Consider the following 21,863-nt stretch of genomic DNA (forward strand, 5'->3'; position numbering starts at 1 on the left):
TTGTTCGTTGTTCAAGTCTTTTTTGTTTATCGTTATCCTACCAACTCAAAAAGTACTTGTATTTTCGAGCTCCTAAGCATCGAGTCTACCAAACTGCATACCAGAATATCTAGGATTGAACAAAAAAATTTCCTGTGAAAAAATGCTGGGGATGGGTCACAAAAAGTGGCCTAAAAACACAAATCGCTCCTTTTCTCGGAAACAACAAGGACTAGAAAGCTGTCCTTTGGTGTCCAAGTAGTGCTCCTGGAGAGCTTTCATAATATACCACTCAAAGGACGAAAGTCCTGACAGAAACGGAGTAAATCCGATTTTTTCGTTTACAGAAAATAGGCTATATCTTTCGAACCCTTGACAGAATCAGGACGAAACTAGTGCCAAACGCTTTCTTTTTAAAAAGGTTATCGTCCTGCAAAACGGCATCCGGATTGTTCTTGTAGATCCGGAGCAAACACGGATTTTGTGTGTTGTGGCCCTTTGCTCGCGCCCTGGGCTTAAAAAATTTCAAGTTAATGAACAATATGATGACCCAAAATATTTCTGATGGCAATCGATAGAGTCTCGCCCTGTGAATCCCGGGAACCAACAACTTTGGAAATGTGACCTGTTCCTGCCGATATATGGCCATTTTTCTCTAGAGGATCGGTTGTGCTTTTGTACAAGGGATGGTTGTTGTCTCCGCTAATATTTCATCCTAAAAGTATGCAACATTTTTTAAATAATGTCACCACGGGCAGCAAAGCACAGGCGATCTTCTCCATAAAACTGGTCATATATCGGCAGAATCAGTTCGCATTTCTAAAATTTTATGTTCCCGGCACTCTCTCAGGACAACACTCCATCAATCTGCATCAAAAAAATATGGGGTCATCTTAATGTCCATCAACTTAGAAAATTTCAGCTCCAGAGCGCGAACAAAGTGGCCAAGAACGCAAAATCCTTATTTTCTCCGAAACTATAAAGACGATCCCGATGTCCTTTGGTCAGATGATAGTCCTTTTGAAAAGGAATAGTTTGGCACTACATTCGTCCTAATCCTGGTAAGGATACGTGCGATATAGCGTATTTTCTGTATACGAAAAAAGCCGTTTTTCTCAGCTCCTGTAAGGACCTTCGTTTTTTAAGTGGTATATTCTGAAACCTCTCCATTAGCACTACTGGGACACCAAAGGACATCATTGTGGTCCTTGTAGTTTCCCATAAAAAGGACATTATGTGTTTTTGGGCCACATTTTGCGACCTACCCCCTGCAAATTTTTTCAGAAAATTTTTTTGTGCAATTCTGGAATGCAATTCGATAGATTCTGTACCTAGAAGCTCAAAAATGCACATCCTTTTTAGATCAGAAGGATAACGAGGGAGCTGTGGCTAAAAAACGATGAAATTTGGCCATATAAAATGCAAACAAAAAGTGACTTAAGAAACTTTTTGCGCAATTCTGGATATCCTGGCATACAGTTCGATAGAGTTGATGAGTCGGAAAAATAATGCACGCGCAAAGAGTGTTGCTCTACAAATAATAAGACATTTATTTTGATTGTTTATTTGGCATGAATGAAAATTTACAATAAAAAATACAACGGGCTTCATGCCTGGCTGGCTGGTCAGTTAAAGCCAAAGCTTGAGTTGAGTTGAGTGTGGGGCAGGCGTCCGGTAGCTTTAAGTACTGTTAATGGCTGGAATGCGGCTGAAGTGCGCTGGCTGCGCAAACGATAATTAAAAGCTGTTGACAGTCGCTTTTGGAAAATTAACTAAAATTTCAATGAACTTTGTGTGCAGTCTGAATTTCATTTACCTGCATATTTTTCTCCAAGTGCAGAAAGACAGAGACACACACACACACACGCATACTCGGGCTGCTTGAAGTGCACAAAGTATTGCTGAGTAGCGTGTGAAAGTGCGCGTATGTGTGTGTCTCTGTGTGTGTGTGTGTGTGTGTGTAATTCACATTTGAAGCACGTTTCGCTTTTATGCTCTTAAATGGCGAGTGTATCTGTGCTATGCGGCTGCCTGCCTCAGTTCAGTTGCTGCCCCTAGAATAAAAACCCACACATAGCCACCAACTGTCCTTACACTGCTCCTTGGGTGGTGGTGGGACTGGCAGGCAGTCTATGCGTGCTTTGGCAAAACGATAATTTTGTTGATGATGCTATGATTATAAGTTTTAGCCGGAACAATGGGATTGCGCAGCGGCGACGGCGGCGTAATCAAGGGGTTCAACAGCTTTGCTATCGCTTTTGACCCCGCAGCCCTGAAGTCCCCGCTGAGCTAGAGTTACAGCTTGTTTTGGTTTAGTCAATGTAACTGTATCTATTTCTAAGTAAATTACACACACCCAGCCAGCCAGCCAGTCAGCCAGCGGGTGAGTCGTTACGGACACGGACACGGACACGGATGCGGATGAGGATAAGGATAAGGATGTATGCTTGTGTGCGTAAATTGCTCGGGTGTGTGTGTTGTTCGAATGACCCACATAAATAGCCACATGACACGCCCACAGTACCCTAACTGCTTTCATTATAAAGACTGCATAATTACAAAGCTTGAGCGAGCGCAACGCTGCGTATGCGTCATATTCATATAATTGCTCATTGATTCATTTTCAATTTGTAACAAACATTTAAACTAAGCTGCCGAGACATCGATGGCGGCTTGTGCATTGTTTGCCCCCCCTTACGCTGTTTGTCCTGCACTTGAGGCTGTCAGCAATTGTTGTTGTTGTTGTTGTTGCTGCTGCTGCTGCTGCTGCTTTTGTTGTTGCTGTTAACTGTCGGCGTCTGCATTAATATTGCAATTTAGCTAAACCCCCCACTTTTTACCTAACAAACTGACTTTAGTGCCGGCAATCAAGACATCAACGTCAACAAAGCAACGCGCGCGCTCTCTCTCTCTAGCTCTCTATGCTGCTCCTGCTCCTGCATTGCTAAGTGCTCCAGCACTAGTGCAATGGTTTCTACTTGGTGGCAGACTGACAAGCAAATTCATTTAACGTGCCGTGTGATGGGCTGGGGCGTGCTTGGGGGGAGGCTATATACAATATATATACGCTTAAGAACTTGACAACTTACGTTTAACTTTGCCGCTCAAGTTTTTGCCAACGACGACTGACAAAACTGTTGCTCTCTCGCCCGCGCTTGCTCTCTCTCTCGCTCTATGTTTGTTTTTGTGTGTTTTGTGTTCTGCGGTTTTGTTTGCTTTAGCCACAAATTTAACGCTTATGTTGTGTTTTTAGTTGCTGCTGCTGTTATTATTATTATTATTATTTTTGTCTGCACTTGGTTTAAGCAACAGTTCGGTTTGAATTAATGCTATATAATATAATATTATATAATTTTCTAGCAGAAAGTAGCCATAGTAAATTATTATTATAGTAAAAATTGATATTGATTATCAAAAGCATATTTGATTTTTGTTGTTGTTGTGCCTGATGCGCTAATTCTATAAACAAATGTATATTCAATATATTTTTTAGTTTTTAAATTATTTTTTTTTTTTGCAACTTCGGTTTAGAAATAATTTATAGCAAATTGTTGCTATTTATTTGCGCATGACTGGAATGGAATGTCGAGTCTGGCGTATAAATTGCCACAAATTGATGCGCATAGTGGCATCAACACACACTTGCCACACGCTAAGAGCATACAACACTATTGCTGCCTCAACGTTTTGCCGCAAGCTGCAAATAAAACATAAAAAGAAGTAGCAATAAAAAATTTGCATAAATTTTGCTGCACACAGTTTTGTTTTCTTTTTTTTTTTTTTTTGTATATAGTTTATATATATTTCTTTGTTGTTTGCTTTGTTGTTTAGAATACATGCATTATACATTTAAAACTTAATGCTTAAGAGTGGATGGAATGATGTAACATTAGTTATTGAATTTAAATATATATTCAGGCGAAAGTCTAACAATTTAAAAAAACACATTATATATATAGCTAAAAGTAAATTGTTGATAATTTTGTAATATTCATGTCGCTCGAGTTGTTTTAATATTTATATCATTTTTATGCATAAATCAGTCAATGTGCGCGTGCAATTTGTTGCTAGCACTGCTAAACAACTTAAATAAAATTTTCTCATTTTATATTATTTTTTGTATGTAGTAGTAATTATCAAAAAAAAAAAAAAGTATAATAATAATAATTAATTTAAAATGTATTTTGTTTGAGTTTTTTGATATCTTCGAGTTTAAATACTTTTTGTTTTCTTTTTTCCTTTAAGCTAAACAAAAGAGTTTGCGCCAGAATGAGGGCGTGGGCGGCAAAGTTGTGGGCACTAGACCTTCCCAGATGGCGGTATCAAATACCTCCTTGACTTTGTCCTAAAGCAGAAAAAAAAGAAAGGAAATTTGTGTTAAAATTATGCAATAATAAGTTTGAAATCTACTTAATTAAAATATACTCAAATATATTTTTTATCCAAAATATTGCAATGCAATAAAATTATGAAATAATTAATAAAACAATTGAATAGTATTACATAAGCAAATCAAAATAAATATTTAAAAATTATTTAATTATTTTTAAATAATATTATTATATTTCTTTTGAATAGTATAAAACGTAGCTTGAATTTAATATTTATTTAAATATAAAGCAACTTGCAACTCAATGCACAGGGGAGCAAAGCAAAGCAAGCAAAAAAAAAAAAAAAAAGAAAAGTGCTGAAGCAGAGAGAGTGAGTAGGTGGGAAAAATTGCTGTAGCCCTGCTGGGGCTGGGCAAAGTCGGTTTCGGCATTAGCGACACCTTTGGGTTAGGGCAACGCTAAGTGCAATGCACGCTGACAAAAAAGCTGATGTGGCAAGGCAAAAGACAGAGACAGCAATAGAGAGAGAGAGAGAGAGAGAGAGACGCTGGCAAGTGGCAAAACATTTACAACATGGCCAGGAAGCTGTTACAGTTACAGTTACAGTTACAGTTAGCAGAGAGCGGCCCCCAAACCGCACAATTATGTTTATTGTCGCCATTGCTGCCACAGGAATTTTGCTTTTTAAGTGTTTGCACACAAAGCGCACGAGGCAGACAGACAGACAGACAGAGTAAGAGACAAAGAGTGTGAGTGAGAGAGAAGGAGAGAGACAGACACGCGACGAATTCACATGGTGCAATGACTTTGCTGTGGTCGCATTTGCTTGTTGGCTCTGCGTGGCTTTAATTAATATGCTGCTGCCACAAACAAACTTGCCACACACACACACACACACACACACACACACACACACACACACTTAGGCACTTACCTGTGTAGCTGACGAAGTCTCAATGTATTTGGCGCCTATGGTCGTTGCCAAATCCCAGGCGTCTGCATACGAAACTGACTTCTCGCCATTTGTCTGTGGAAAGAACAATAACAATTGTTTAATAATAATATAAATTAAGTTTAATACTTGTGTATTTTACTAGAATATATTTTTAAGATTTTTTGAAAATAATAAAAGCGAAAGAAAATTTATATAAAAATAATATTAACTTGCTTGCAATTATTTTGCAAGACGAAACAAAAAATAAATTTTTTGTTTAATTTAAATATTTATTGTATGCTTTATACTTTCATTCAAAAATATTGCTTATTTGTTTTCTAAACTGAAAATAAATGTAAAACAAACTGAAAACAATTTACTCTTAATCATTTCATAAGCGAATTATATTAGAGTTAAGCGATAAGCTATAAATAAAGTACGAATCTGTAGAAATAATTATAATAATATATAAATTATATTTATAAGTTTGAAAATTCAGTTACAAACATTCAATTGTTTGGGAAAATGTTTAATATTTATTTGTTTAGATTTTCTTTATTGAGTATGGCAGGCAACTCACCTGCAATTTGTTGAGGACATTCAGATTGCCGCGCAGATCGGCCTGCGTGCCGACGAGTATTAGTGCAGCCCTGGTCTTGGCGAATTTGGGTGCCCACTTGGATTTGATGGCAGCGAATGTGTCCGGCTTGACAACGGAGAAGCAAAGAATGAAGACATCGCTGTCGGGATAGCAGAGCTCGCGCAAAGGATCCAGCGTATCCTGGCCGGCCGTATCACAGAGTATCAAATGCACAGGACTCTCGTTTACATTCACATCAGCTGCGAAAATTTCAATCAAAATAAATCACAAATTGTTGTTGAAATTAATGCCACAGTTGAGCGGCGCTAATGAATTAATCAGTAGCAAAAATAAATAAATAACAAAGAAAAGCACGAGAGCGCTGCTTAATTTAATTATATACACGGCTTTTTTTTTTAATTATATATATTTTCTTTTTTTTACATGTGCGCGCGCTACGCTGATTGCAAATTATTTTAAAGCCAGCGAGAGTCACAAACACATGCAAAAGGTGGTGTTGGTATTTTTGATTGAATTGCTGTTGGAATTTAATTTAAAATGCTCCGAGACTCTCACTCACTCACTCACTCGCTTGCTACCTGTCTCGCTCACTCAGCTCTCGCACGCAGCTTTACATTTTTGGCATTGCATACTTTACAGCAGAGGTTAATATGACTTGCAGCACCCCAACCCCTCACACACACACACACACACACACACACACACGTACATACGTTAAACTCCTTTAGCAAATATGCGTGGCATTCGCTTTGCTGCTGCTGCACTTCAATTCACCTTGTTTAGCATTGCACTATGGGCAATTTAGGCACTTTTTGCGACAATTTATTTACATTAGGTTTTAGTTTAAATAATTAAAAACAAACATAGTTACTTGCTTGTCTTATGTTAAACGAAAATATTACAAATTAAATGAGCTTAACATTTGCTATAACATTTTGCGCTTTCAAAAATCAGCTCAATTGCTCCATAGTACTGTGGCTACAATCGCCAAACTGTTGACGCAGCACACAAAGTACACAAACATAAATAGTTTAAAAACAAATAATATATTAACGAGTGTATTATAATTGTAACGAGTAACGCATAAAAAGAGCTGCTTTAAAGATTAAAATTTTTATATATAATATAGTGTATATAGCTATAAAAGTAGTAGCGTAGTAGTAGAGTAGCGATTAAAATAATGTCTTCATATTTAGAGACAGTCTAACGAGTAACAAGTGCATTCAAAATAATTTTGTTGCATATAGAGCGAGTTTAAAACACAAGCGAGTGTATGCATAACGAGTAGTAATTAATTACAGCGTAGTGTATGCAAGCTAAAGTATTAAAGTAGCGAGTAACGAATTATTAAAACAAGCAAATTTAAAAAATTCGCTAGAAATTTAAATTCAACTCAAGTGCATACCAAGGAAATTTAAATTTAAATTAAAATCACTTTTTAAAGTGATACATTGACAATAACGAGTGCGAATGCTGTTAAAAATAAGTAAATATAATAAAGTGCAAAGCAGTTTTATAAAAAAAATTAATTTTTTTTTAAATTAAAAGCTAGCTGCTGCAACCTAAAGTCTGCTAGTCTGAAATTTAATTTAGCTTGAAGTTTTTAATGCAAGTCAAGTGCGTGGCTTTAGCTTTAAGAACTGCGCACTGTACTGTCTACTCATATGCACATGCCTACAAAAAGATAAACAGCAAAGCTGCTTGCCATACAATAGAAAGCAGAGCACTAAAAAAGCAAAGCAAAAAAGGGAGTGAAAGCATTTGAAGTGAATGCCACTAGGGATTGCAACAGCAGCAGCAGCAGCAGCAAAGCGAATACAACGAGTAAGATAAAGTAACGAGTGCGAGAGCTGCAAATATAATTGAAATTAAGCACAACATTTTTCAATTGAGAGCAAAGCTGAAGAAGAAGCAGAAGCAGCACAACATTGGGTTGGGACTACAGCTGTTGTGGTTAACTGTAAATGTAAAATGTATAGCAGGGGGTTGGGGGTTGGGGGTTGGGGATGGTTGGTGCGGTTGCTTGCTGGCAAAATCTTCAAGTTTTGCGGCGAAAGTTTTGTGTTGAAAATTTCGATATAATTAAGCAAGTTTGCTTGCCACACACACACACAGAGAGAGGCAGACGCTTGCAAATGAAAAGTATGCAACACATTTTTATAATTGCCTTGTAGCATGCAACGCAGCGCAACACACATGATGAGCCCAACTGAATTAGCTAAGCCCAGGCCACGCCCACACCTACAGCAAAGCGCGCCTGTGTGTGTGTGTGTGTGCATTCATATTTAAGCGCATTCAACAACATGATTTGAATGGCCAACAGCAGCAGCAGCGTCTTGTTTAACCTTTTGGCCCAGCAAGGCGCAAGCCGCTTTTGCTTGCTGCTGCAACATTCAAGTGCAGTTGACCTCGTGTGTATGTATGTGTGTGCTCTATCTAAAAGTTAATCATGAGCTGCCTTTCAATGCAGCAGCTGTTTGCTTTGCGTAAATAAAGTTGCAGCAGCAGCAGCAGCTCGCTTTTTAATCAGCTCTCCCAGGTCACCGAAGGTCGCACACCACCCACCCAGCCCCCCCATCCCCTGCGCCTCACACTGCTTGTGTAAAATAAATTTCGTTTTTTGTAGTGCATAAATTTCATGAATGCATTTGCTACTGCTCCTGCTGCTGCTGCTGCTACTCAGCACTTGACTTGCATGTTTGTCCCACGTCGAGCACTCCAGCGAAAGCTTAAGTCATTGTTTCTCTCTCACTCTCACTCTCTCTCTCTCTCTCTCCCTCTCTGTGTGTGTGTGTGCTTAGGCTAGTGCTACTTTGTATAAAGTGCCTGTTTAAGTTTAACTATGCTTTATGACTTTCAGTTAACTTCAAATACTTTAACTTGCAAAACACTTTAAAACATTTTTGAAATCCCTTTGAAACGCTTTAGCAATGTTTATTAGCGCTACAAATTATAAACTGCAGCTAAATGCACGAAATTGTCGAGAAAGGCATTAAAAAATCAAAGCAATTGCTTCATTACTTTATAATTTTTATTGTCTGAGTCTGAGTACAAAAAATTTATTAAAGTATATGCAAAAAATTCAAATTTATAGATTTAGTTGCTTAAGAAAATTTGATAAAATAAAAAATACGTTAAGTACAATTTTTATAAAATGTATATAAATTAAAAATATATGCTAGAATATTAATTAATTTTTAGTGATATACTTTCACTAAGTCAAAATTAATCAAATGAAAATATATAAAAAGCAGATAAAGCAAATTATAAAAAACATAATTAAAAAAAAAAAATAAAATGTTTTTAACAAAACGCAAAGAGTTATTTAAACACTGCAAATGAAAATTTATGTATTTAGTTCGAAATTAAATTTCTATACACTTAAGTATTTTGTTAAAGTTTTTCTTTAATAATTTGTATTTTATGAATAACAATATTTTTTTGTATTGCTAAATTTTATTTATTTGATAAAAAAATATACTCGCCATTAAATTAAAAAAAATATTTAAGTGTATATAAAAAAATTATTTAAGCATATAAAAAAATATTCGCGATTAAATTTCTTTTAAATATCAATTGAATCTTATTTATCAATTTCCTAACCCAATTCTATATTTTTTATGCAAGTTGCTGTTGCTTTATTTTTTCATTTTTTTGTGCAATTTTTTTTTGTGCGCGCTACTAAAAATGTTATTAGGCTGCCAAGATTAAAGACTGCTGCTGCTAGTGAAGAAGAAGCAGCACACAAAAAATAAAGGAAGAGAGCACAAAAAAAGGCAAACAGTTTTCTCTTTTATATGCGCTCACGCTGTGCTGCTAACAAATAACAAATTTATGGCATTGTAGACCGAAATTTTAACATATTTTTTGCGCTCTGTACAATTTTTTTTTTTTTTCACATCAGTTCGTTTTGGTTAATGGTTTATTGATTTTGCAGTTTGGAGCTAAGAGGGAATTGCTACGCACACAAAAGGCACAAGACAAAGACAGCGCTGTGTGTGTGTGTGTGTGTGTTGAAAGCTATACAATTGCGTAATTGTTACTTGTCAGCGCGCGCATTGAAAGTTAGTCGAGAGTTTAGTCAATGCTTATTGAAACCTAATTGAGATCGAACGTCAGTCAATCTTGCCATCAATTCAATGAGCGAATAGCGTTACCCAATTAGTGTCTTTGTGTCAGTGTGTGTTTGCGTTTAGATACAGTTAGCTTTAGTTAGTGGCGCTGTTGTTGTTGGGCATAGTTAGTTGGTAGCTAAGCACATTTTGTAATTGCCACTCAATGGAGACCAGTCAATTAAAGTAATGGCAGTCAGGCACACACACACATATATATATATATATATATATATGCGCTATTAGTGTGCGTCGCCTAGGCACTTGATAATTAGTTAAACTACGCACACAAGTTATGCACGTCGAGCACAAAAACTATGCAAAGTCTTTGCTAAAATATGCAAAATACACACGCATGCTAAAGCACACACACACAAACACACACGTACATAAAGTTTGCTTTGGCTTTGACTCTGGGCTGCTGCTGCTGCTTGTTTTAGTCGACACACATGGCGTATGCGTAATACTAATGGCAACAGCCATTGGCCATTTGCGTTCAATGCCATGTTTGGCACATTTCATAGACAAAAACAAAAACAAAAAGTGTAAAGCAAACTATGCTATGTTTTTTTTTTTCTTTTTAAATTTTTGCCCAGCAGCTAAAATTGGAGCTGCAAAAAAATTGCATTTTAAAAATCATTTTGTGCCAGTTCCATTTGCAAATTGGTAATATTTCAACAATGCAATAGCTTGCGCCATAGTTTTTATTAATTTAAGTCTTTTTTTTTTTTTGTAATTTGACTTAAAAGATTAATAAATTTAATAAGTACGCTGAGCAAATTAATGTGAAAGAAAATGAATTGAAAATAAAATGTGTATTTGTTGTTTATTATTTAATTTTTGTTTTTTATTAGTTGTTAATATTTTTTAATATATATTATATTTATCATTTGCTTTTAATATTTTTTATAGTTTATTGCTGAGCATAATTTGTATTTAATAAATTGTTTAATCTATAATGTTATTTATTAATATATATTCAATTTATTATTATATAAAATATTTTAATTATTATTTTTTATTGCTGAGTACTGGAATTTTTTTTTATACTTATTACTTTTTATTGACTATTGTTAGCTGTTAATATATTTAAAAGTTCATTTGCTGAGCATAATTTTTGTTTATTAAATTGTTTATTATATTTTTATATTATATATATATTTATTATATTTTTAAATATTTTAATTCTTTTTAATTATATAGCTTTGCTTTGGTGCATAATTTATTGTTTTTTTTTATTGACTATTGATAGCTGTTAATCATTTTTATATTTTCTTAGCATGGCTTTAAAAAATTATATTTTTTATTAAATAAATATTTTTATTTGCATGCTTATAGCAACTGTTTTAGTTTATTGCTGAGTTAGTTTCATTGTAATGCGCTAAATAATTTTCAAAACTTCTACTACGCATATTGAATATAAATTCAAAGCCCCTTGAGTCGCTTAAATAATTTTCGAGTACCCAAATACTCAAGAGCATAATATTCCAAGTAGTTAACAAATTAGGCGACTGACTAAGTCACTTGTATAATTAGCAAACATAATTTTGCAGCGCAGCAATGTTTTATATGCTATTAACAACTTTATTACAGCTGTGTGCGTGTGCGTGTCTGTGTGTGTGTGTGTGTGTGCGTTGCTCTTAAGCTTTGCGCATAAATGCAACGTGGCGTGTAATAAGTGCCGTATGCAAAAATTTATTAGAAAAGCGACAGACAAGACAGCGGAGTGAACAATTCAAGTGCTTGCTGCTGCTCAAGTGTGGCAAGCAACGCTGCATGTGTGTGTGTGTGTGTGTGTGTGACACAACATAATTCAATCAGTTGCAGTGCAAGCTGAGACATAAAAGACTTTTTCGCTGGGGGTAAGAAGAAAAGCAGCTGCCAAAACGACAACAGGCCCATTTTGAAAGCCGTGTGGACTGAGCTGAGAGGCTGAAGCGGAGGTTGAAGCGAAGGCTGAGGGGCTGAATGCACACACAGAGTTCACTACTGTACCCACCCCCCCATCCCCCTTTGTTGTTCTTGTGCTTGTTGTAGCTGAATAACCGCAAATTTCAATTTTCCGTTCATTAAAATTCGTGAATAGCACACACACCAATACACACACACATAGCAATATATATGCGTGTATGAGTGCGCGCAAATGCGGAAGCAGTGAAAGTCAAATGAGGCTGCCTAGGGAGAAGAAGCAGCAGCGCAGCAGAGGCAGCGGCAGCGGCAGAGGCAGGCGGCAGGACTAAATTGAAGCGAAATTTTGTGCCAAGGCAATGGCTGCTGGTCCAGGCAGTCAGCTGAACATCATTTGCGCCTACTTCCGTCAGCTGAGACTCTGTGCGCCACACAGCTACACAGTGAGAAAAGCAGCCTAACAAAATCGAGCTCTTTAAAGTTTGAGCGCATTTATAATAAAAACTTATTTGCTTATTTCCATTTATCTATATTAATTTATTGTTGTAATATTTTATTTTTTATATAAATCAGCTGATAAATTTTTATTTCATAGCTTTTACTTTAGCAGCAGCGATTGTAAAGAAAACTCAACAAATATTCAAAGCTAACTAAATTTGAGAGCTTGGTAGTTACTTTGAAAAATTGCTAAAGTAAAATTTAATTGATATATATTTTAATTGCTGGCTAGTTTGATTGCAATAAAAAATATAATTTATATTTATGCGCAAAAATTAGAATTTAAAATTGATTGCAAAAACAAAAAAAGAAAAAAAATTTGTTTTAAAAATTTTTTAAGCAGTCTTATAATTTATTTTTATATATTTATATTAATGCAAAAAAAAAATTAGAATTTAATTTTGATTGTAAAAGTTTTAATTGCACTAAAAACAAATAGTTTTTAAAATTTTTTAAAAAAGTTTTTATAATTTATATGCATGCAAAAAAATAAGAATTTAAAATTTATTGTAAGTTTGATTGCAAAAAAAAATTAGCTATTAAAATTATTTAAAGTAGCTTTAATTTAAAATTGTTTGTAAATAAATTTAATTAATAGAAATATGGAATATGTAGAAGTAAAAGCCAATTTTAATTTTTTTTAAAGTAAAGTTATTAAAGAAATTATTTATATTTATTTGCTTTATTTTAATAAAAATATTATGCTCGAATTCTAGCGCATTTAATTCAATTGAAAACTATAATTAATTAGCTGCTGCTGCTTTTAATGGCAGCTAAATATTTTGAAAGTGTACACACTGCCTGCCTGGCTGACTGGGTGGCTGGCTGGCTGAATGGCTGACTGACTGACTGAGTGGCATAAGCGCCCGCATCCTTCACACGGAAACTCAGTAAAGATTTCACAAATTGGTTTTCAACAAAATGAAAAATTCATATACGTGGGCAAAGGCGCAAGCAAGGCGAAGCGCTCTGGCACTCGAAGCTCTTACACACAAATTTTCTTTTACTTTTTTTTTGTGTGTGCGCGCGCGCGTGTGTGTGTGTGTGTGTGCGTGTTAAGTAAACCTGTTGAAAAGCGCAGTCAACGGCGACGGCTTGGCAATCAACGAAAGAAATTTTCACGTTACTTACCGTTATAAATATCTGATGCCGTCGGCACATGCTCCGGATTGAAACGATTCTCGAGATATGACAAGATCAAATTGGTTTTGCCCACAGCGCCATCGCCAACGAGCACGCATTTAATCGAAGGATGTTTAACTAGAAAGAGAGAGAGAGAGAGAGAATAAAAATAGTTTCAGTTGCATTGTTGCAAATTAGTTGCTGGCAAATTTTGCAATTAATTCAAGACAAATAGAAACAATTGCAAAAGTGGACGCCATTGCTTATTATTGTCTCCTTTCATCACTTACTCTGCTCTTCTTGCTGAGCTGTTCGCTTTGTTGTTGTGGCTGCTCCAGCTGCTGCTGCTGCTGCTGCTGCTGCTGTTGTCTTCTTCGATTTGCGTTTTCGCAATAAAAACTTTGCACCTTTGCCACTGTCCGCACTTGTGTCGCTCAGCGATTGTTGCTGCAATAGAATGAAAGACAATTAAAATAGTTAAACAAAAGCAGCAACAAACGGCAACTGCATTGTTTCATTTCAAAACAAAACACAAGGCAATATAAACAAACAAACAAAGAGAGAAAATAACTATGGCAGCCAACAGGCGACTGTACAATGGAAATGCAATCAAAGCATTAAAAATAAACTCATTTACTTAGACCTGTACTATAATTTTAGCACAAGTTTCTAAATAATTTATTTTTCTTGCAGTTGCTTCAATATCTAAGCTTATTGTTGGCATGAAATATTTTTCAATTTACTATAATGTGTAATGTATAATGTACAAATACAACAAATAAATAAAATAAAATAAAAACTAAGAATAAATAAAAGAAAAAAGTGCAAATACAACATACACCAAAATACAAAAATACAACAAATTATAATAAAAAATTAAAGCAAACAAATACAAAAATAAAAAATAAATATATTTTTTGTTTGTTGTATTTTTAACATATTTTTTTTATTTTTTGCATTTGTTCGTTTTAAATTCTTTTTTATAAATTCTTTGTTTTATTTTAATTTGTTTAGCGTATTTTGTATTTGTATTTTTACTTTTATTTATTCTTAGTTTGTTTTTTATTTTATGAAACAAAATCAAGAACAACTTCGCAATATATTTTGAATAATTTTATGCAATTCAATTCAATTACTAAACAGTTATCAGCTGAATTTTAAAATAATTTTATACTAAATATAGTTTGTTCTAATATTTCTTACTTCAATTTGATTGGCAATAATATATTTTTAACTTTTATTCTTATTTATTACTGCACTTGTACTATTTAGTCTTAGTTAAGAACAAATGTAAATAAAATTGCTGCATTATATTAAATATTGTGCAATAAATGCTTTCACTTTTGTTAATTTAATTGAGTTTGCTTTTAAGATTTTTCACTCGCCAGCTCAATAAATATTTGCTTAATATTTTACATTATTTACATTTCAATTATTTGTTTCAGCAGCTTCTGTTTGCTTACGCAATTTCAATAGCACTCTAAGAATATAACAAACAGAATTTCTCTGTTGCATGCTTCGTGCTTAAGCTTGCAACTGCAACTGCAACTGCAACGTTTAATGTAGCGCTTCGGCTTCGGATTGGTTGCGGCTTTAAGTTTCTCGCCTGATTTGATTGATTTGGGCAGCAAATTTCGTATACGCAGCGTAGTGTCAATTAAATAATGAAAGCCAACAGCCGCCAGGCATTGCTTACGCCTGCGTGTGTGTGTGTGTCTGTGTCTGTGTGTGTGTGTGTGTGTTTAAGGGAGTGTGAACTAATGCCGAGCGCGACATTTGTGCTAATTTAATATGCACATATAAATGAGTCTGAGCGACAGACACGAAACGTTCATAATCAACGCAAGATGTTGCGAAAAATCTAAGCGCAAAACATGCGAACATTGCGTATACGTCAAGTTAGCCAAGCATAATTTAGGCATTCGTTTTTTAGTTGTTGTTGTTGTTGTTGTTGCCGTCAAGCGTGCTTGTTAATTGATTTAAGGGGTTTGCACTGAAAAACTGACAAAAGCCAAGTCATAAAAAAATTAATTAAAATTCAATTAAAGCTCGCTTGCCACACATTTCATTTTATGATTTATTTGCTGTTGCATTTGTTGCAACAATTTAACATTTAACACAGTGTGCAACACAAAATAAACAGCAACTTAATTTATGAGCTGCACTTGCCGCTTGTTGCGCTTAATTGTTATTGTTTTATGGCTTTCGCTGCAGCTGGCTTGTATTAATTATTGCCATAACTTGGGCAACAAAAAAATTCAAAAAAAATTGTTAATGCTGTACAAATTGCAAAATTTTTATTGAAAACAAATTTGCACTAATGTTGAACAGCTTCAATTTTAATTGTTGTATGTGCTAAAAAAAAAAATTGCAACACTTGTGTTATTAGCATAATAAAAATTAATTAAGCTTTAAGCTGTAAAGAGCAATTGACATGTAAGTACTTTTCAAATTAAAAATGCACAATTAAAATTCCAAAAAAAAAAATACATAATATTGCAAGTGGCAAATAAATGACAATTTAATATTTTTAGCGCATTAAAATTTAAGAATTTAATGAACTTTGATTTGTCTGCCTCTCTCTCTCTCTCTTTTTCTAACTGAAAAGTAAATATAATTAAAAAGAAATTCTTCATGCCACAACAATGTTGCAGACAGTTTGCTGAAAAGTGTTTATGCTGTCAATGCTTTAGTTAAAATATGATTAAAACTTGCTGCTTAAAAGCCGCAAAACTGTTGCTAGCCCCACCCAAAGAAGAAGAAGAAGCAGCCGCAGCAAAAGGTAAAACAAAGTTCAACAAAAAGTTTTACTCAAATTGATATTACAATTTGTGTTGTGACCCTTTCGGACCGACCAGCATAACTGCAGCACAACTTTCTATATATGCGCAAGATGGTGTGAGCAGCAAAGAAAAAAGAAAGCATTGAAAATGGGCGCAGCCAACTTTTTCATACACTTGGAGGCTAAAACAAACGCAAGACGTTCAAAATTCTAAGCGCTTTAGTTTTATTTTGATTTTTTAGTATTAGCAGCTAAAAATTGAGCTAGCAAATAAAAAGTTAATACGCTTTGCAAATAGTTGTAGCTATATAGAAAATTTGGTAGCGCTAGCTTCAATAGTTTTTGAGTTACTGTTGCTCATACAGTCAAAACAGTAAAAAAAAAACAAACAACACAGTTTAGCACATATTTATTTTATAGGTGCTGCTCAACTTGCTGCTGCGCTTTAATATTTAAATAAATATATCAAAGTGTATAACAGAAAATTATAAATTAATGCCCAGCTTGGAGTTGTTTATTTGTGGTTTAGCAAAGTTTGACAAAGCGTGGCAATTACTAAGTTGTGGCCATGATTGAAAGCTTAACTTGAACTTTAACTATTGTCACAATTGTAACTGTGACTGCTTTTGTTATAAAATTGAATTTTGTATTTGGCACATTTTTTAATTAAATTGCATGTACAAATCACTCCAACTGTATTTTCTTTGCTGCAGATTTTGTTGTCAAACAATTTGGTTTTTATAAATAAACATAGCAGCGTTTGCTTGAGCCACAGAGCAAACAGCTTAAGCCACTTGAAATGCTGCAGCAGGAGCCACAAAATTTGTTGCCCAGCTATCAAAATGAGTTGTTGACAAACAAAGATATTGGCAGCATTTAAACGCAATTTCCACCTGCAGTGGAGCCCAGAGAAAATGCAATAAAAACCAACAAGAGAGAGAGAGAGAATGAAATGTTTTTGTGCATTTTCTACGGCTTGTATATTCATTTGGCAGCAGCAGCAAAATCACAATGGCACACACAAGTTATTATCGAGAGCAGAAACAACAACGAAATATTTGCTTTGTGTGCATCAATTGCATGTGCTTTTAATATAAGTACAGTGAGCAGCAAAATAGTGCGCACAGCTAAGCTGTAAGCTAATTAGAAAAAATCAAAGCAAAGATACTTTTGAATCAAAGACAAACATTTGCTAACTTAATGTGAATGGCACAATAACAAAATTATTATAAATGACAAATGTCTAAAATAATTGAGTCTAAAATTATTGCAATAGAAAATCAAAGCAAAAATATTTTTGAATCAAAGATTGTTTTAACAAAACATTTGCTAACTAGAGGTGCAGAAACATCGATTGAAAAATCGATGCATCGATGATTTTCGATTTACCCAAAACATCGATGTTTATTTTACACTATCGATGTTTTCTATATTATAATATTTATATATTTTTATAGATATTTATATGAAAATCATCGATGATCGGCGTAAATAGATAAAATAATTCAAAATTTGTAGCCGCTGACCTTTTTTATTATTGGAATACCAATATTTTTGATAAGAAATAGCTGCATAGATTTTTAGCTACATTAGAAAAATTAAAGCGAACATATTTTTTAAACAAAGATTGTTTCGTTTGCTTTAAATAAACAACACAATTGCTAACTTAATGTGAATTATTAAAAATTAAAATTAATAAAATATATAAATTGAATTCCTTGCAGAGTTCTTAGAATAAAAAATTGAAAGATTATTGGAATAGCAATATTTTTTTTTTTTTTCAAAAAAGCTGCATCTATTTTATAAGTAGTTGATTGTAAACAAACTAGGAAATAGACTGACTGGTTTAGAAAGAAATTTCTTTAATATCAAAATCAAAATTAGTTTAAATTAAAAGTGTGCGCATATTTTGCTACGACACTGTATACGTGTGTTTGTGTTTGTGTGTGTTTGTGTCTGCTTATGAAACAGAGTTTTTAGTTTTATATTTTTCTCACATGCGTTTTGCGCTGACGTTGGCTGCTGCTCTTGTGTAATAACAACATTTAGTTTTGGCCAAGCTAACACCTAACAATGCCCGCTGTATGCTGCACGCCGCTATACGTGCCACAATCTGTGGCAAGTTGTGTGTCTCGTCGCTGCTGCTGCATTCAATGTTGCCAAAAAGGAAACTCATTTTGTGGTCATTTTTCGGGCTACAATTGTTGCTCTTGTTGTGTTGTGTTTAGTTTTGCGGTCACCACCCACAGCACCCACTCGGCCTTTTGTCTGAGCATTATTGTGTGTGTGTGTGTGTGTGTGTGTGTGGCAACAGACAGTGCAATGCTTTGATGCAATAAGTGGCATGCCATTTAATAGACCACAATGTTGTTGTTTCTGTTCGGCCAACAACAATTATGTTTACTACTTTGTAGCCGAAACATATTTTATAATATGCAAGCGCCCCAGCCCAAAGCCTTTTAAATTGCATTTTTTGCAGTCACGTGCATAAAAAACAAATGACACAAAGTGTGAAAGCCAAAAAACATAAAACAAAACATAACCGACTGGGCAAACAGTTTTGTGTGCACAAGCTAAACAATTTTAATTTAAATTTTTGCGCATTAAAAAATATTTCACTTTTTTTTTTTTGCAGCCTGCACTGAGCGAAAGTTTGTTAGCTAAATTTTACAATAATAATTTTGAAAAAAAATATCAACATATTATTATATGTGCTTATTTTGATTTATATCAAATCAAATTTCATTTCATTATTTTATGCACTATAGCAGTATTAAATTGTATCCTAATTATAATAATTATATATATTATATAATTATAATGTTTGCATTATTTTTTTTATATTTTTAATTATGCCACAGATGTTGACTTTATTTATTTATTTATTACTTTGCGTATTGCTCAGCAGCTGCGCTTCAGTCGCAATGGCACTCTCCCTTTCTCTCTCTCTCTCGCTTACACACTTTCACTTGCAAGCAAAACGTATAAATTTTCATATGGCCAAGACTGCGAAGAAAAAAAGACCAAAGTTGGCAACACATGTGTGCGCGCCGCCAAAAAGTTTCAACAGCGTCTAACTGTATATAGGGCACGCCCTGCAATTTAATGGGCGTGAGATATAACGGTGCCATGTTAATGTCTGCCACGCCTGCCCAACGCGATTTATTCAATTGCCCCAACGCCCAAAGTTTTCGCCACATGTAAATTACAATTCATGCGACTGTCAACAGCTTTTTGGATTTTTCTTTTTTCATTTTTTTTTTTTTTATTTTTGTTGCTCTTGTCGAGGCGCAGCGGAGAAAGAAGTTGCAAAATCGCAGCTGCTGTTGCAATCTAACAATTTTTCGAAGCTATGCGTTGACAATTTCATATATGCACATGTATGTGTGTGTGTGCGTGTGTGTGTGTGTTCAACTTTTTTATTCCTGTTGACATTTTGCAATGTGTATGTGCGGCAACTTTTGACCCATTTTTATGCGAATTATTTTATCAAGTTTGGGCTGGGGTGGGGGTGGGGTTGGGGGGCAGCTGTTGCCAGCCACTCAACTAGCTGAAATATATATTTATATGTCTCTTAAGTATGATTTACATGCCAAACTTTTAATGGTAAAAATTTTTGCCAAACACACACACACACACACACACATACATACGTAAGGTAACGTTGGCAACCCTACAGTACGCTTTGCTTAAGAATTTTACGCATAAATATACAAGTGTCTGTGTGTGTATTTGTGGGCGCCTAAGTCCCAACTTAATAGCATAAAGTTCTTCATGCAATTTTATGCCAATCAGCTGGCTTACGCAATAAATTCGCCGAATTTGCTTGCCCCAAACTAAGTTAATAAGTTTTTGGCATTCACTGTAGTTAATGCTGCCCCAAATGAAGCTTCTTTTGATAGCCTCTACTTATGCAATTTATTAACTTGTAATTTATTTGCTTGCCTTATGCTTTAATGCTTTATTTTTTTTTATTATTGTATATTTTAAAATACTTGTTATTATCATAATATTTGAAGCATATTTTTAAAATTTTTTAAATATATTTTTTTTTGTTTATTTATATTGCTTGCTTGATATTTCATTACTATTACCTTTTTATATTATGTTATATTTTTAAACTTTATATTTTATGCGTTGCATATTTTTTAATTTTTTTTTCTTTTTTTTGTATATTTTTTTATTTAAATATTTTATAATTTTTATATTATTATTTATTAACTTTTCCTATTATGTTATATTTTTTAGCTTTATATTTTACGCATTGCCTATTTTTTAATTTCTTTTCTTTTTGATTATTGTATATTTTTTTTATTTAAATATTTTGTAATTTTAATATTATTATTTTATTTTCGTTACTGTTTTAAATTTAATTAGTTTGCTGTTTATATTTAGTTATTATGTAAAAAAGATGTGTTTTATTCACATTAATTTCACTACAACTTTTGCTTATATTTTAAATATTCCTACTAAGTTTTTACTTCTACGCTACTTTACTCTATTTTCCTTTAGAGCCTAACAAAAGGGGTTATCTATCATTGCATAGCTATTATAACAGTTAACATTTTTTATGTACTTTGCAGCTCTGAGCATTTTCATCTAGCAGCCTCTTAACTCCTTTGGGTAAGCTTACGCTTTAGTTTATCTTTTTTTTTTTTGCTGTACTCTTGCCATGTTAATATAGTTGACTTCACTTTCAACTTGCTGCTGCTCTCGCTCTTTCTTTCTCTCTCTCTCTCTCTCTGTCTCTCTTGCTGAGTGTTAATCGCATGATGGGAGCAGTAAAAAGAAGCAACACAAATCGCATGCGAACATTTTATTATCTCTGCTCTTTGGCTTTACGCCCAACCACTTAGTTTGCCCCAAATTGTATGCTACACGTTTTTTTTGCTACGCAGTTGAATAAAACATAAATTTTCACATTTGATTTTGCTTTCAGTTCAGGCTTCACTTTTATGCTTTTTACTTTCCTTCCCATTTCCCTAACCATTCTTTTTGCTTGGCGTTTGGGTGGTGGTAGGGGGGGTGTGGGGGTGCGAAACACTCTTATCAATATTTTATTTGCTTTTCTTCAACTTTGTCTTAAATAACTTGCTGAATTATATATATATATGGCAAGGTAGCAGAGTAGAGAGCGACTTTTGCCGACAATGATGCGAATCAATGCATATATAGAGTTACTTTACTTGATGGGCGCCAGCAGACCTGAGCGAGTTGAGACCTGAGGCTTGAGATGCGGCAAAAGTTTCTGCAGGCAAAGCTAAAACTGTGGCGCCGCATGCTTAAGTTCAAAATGAAATTATTAAAAAGTTGCACATTGGACTCTCGCAATGCTCAAACGCACAACTCTTAATGCCAACAGCCAAACTCTCGCCCGAAAAATAAAAATAGACTCTAGCTTCAGTTTCAGTTGCTTTTTTTGCAACAGCAGCGAACTTGGTATCGTTTGACATTGGCTGGCAGCTCGTTGAGGGCTTATTTAGTTTAAGATGCCCACGCACACACACACACACACACACGTACATGCACTATGCGAAACTTTTCTTGAGTAAAAGTTGTTGCCAAGCAAGAAAAAATAACAACGAAAAATACTTCA

At 34.3% G+C, this 21,863-nt stretch overlaps 1 protein-coding gene across 1 annotated transcript in view; it reads right to left on the minus strand.

The window, feature by feature from the left end:
* Window positions 1–4,172: 4,172 nt before the first annotated feature.
* LOC108607243 (vacuolar protein-sorting-associated protein 36) overlaps window positions 4,173–21,863 on the minus strand; it is a 59,873-nt gene continuing 42,182 nt past the window's right edge. Inside the window, exons 5-9 of the mRNA XM_033294291.1 lie at window positions 13,776–13,932; window positions 13,495–13,623; window positions 5,825–6,084; window positions 5,245–5,337; window positions 4,173–4,324 (exon numbers count right to left, since the gene is read on the minus strand). Coding sequence (XP_033150182.1) covers window positions 4,220–4,324; window positions 5,245–5,337; window positions 5,825–6,084; window positions 13,495–13,623; window positions 13,776–13,932 — 744 coding nt within the window. The 3' untranslated portion in view covers window positions 4,173–4,219. The remainder of the gene's footprint in view (window positions 4,325–5,244; window positions 5,338–5,824; window positions 6,085–13,494; window positions 13,624–13,775; window positions 13,933–21,863) is intronic.

This window comes from Drosophila busckii, chromosome X (genome assembly GCF_011750605.1).
Source record: "Drosophila busckii strain San Diego stock center, stock number 13000-0081.31 chromosome X, ASM1175060v1, whole genome shotgun sequence".
NCBI classification, from domain to species: domain Eukaryota; kingdom Metazoa; phylum Arthropoda; class Insecta; order Diptera; family Drosophilidae; genus Drosophila; species Drosophila busckii.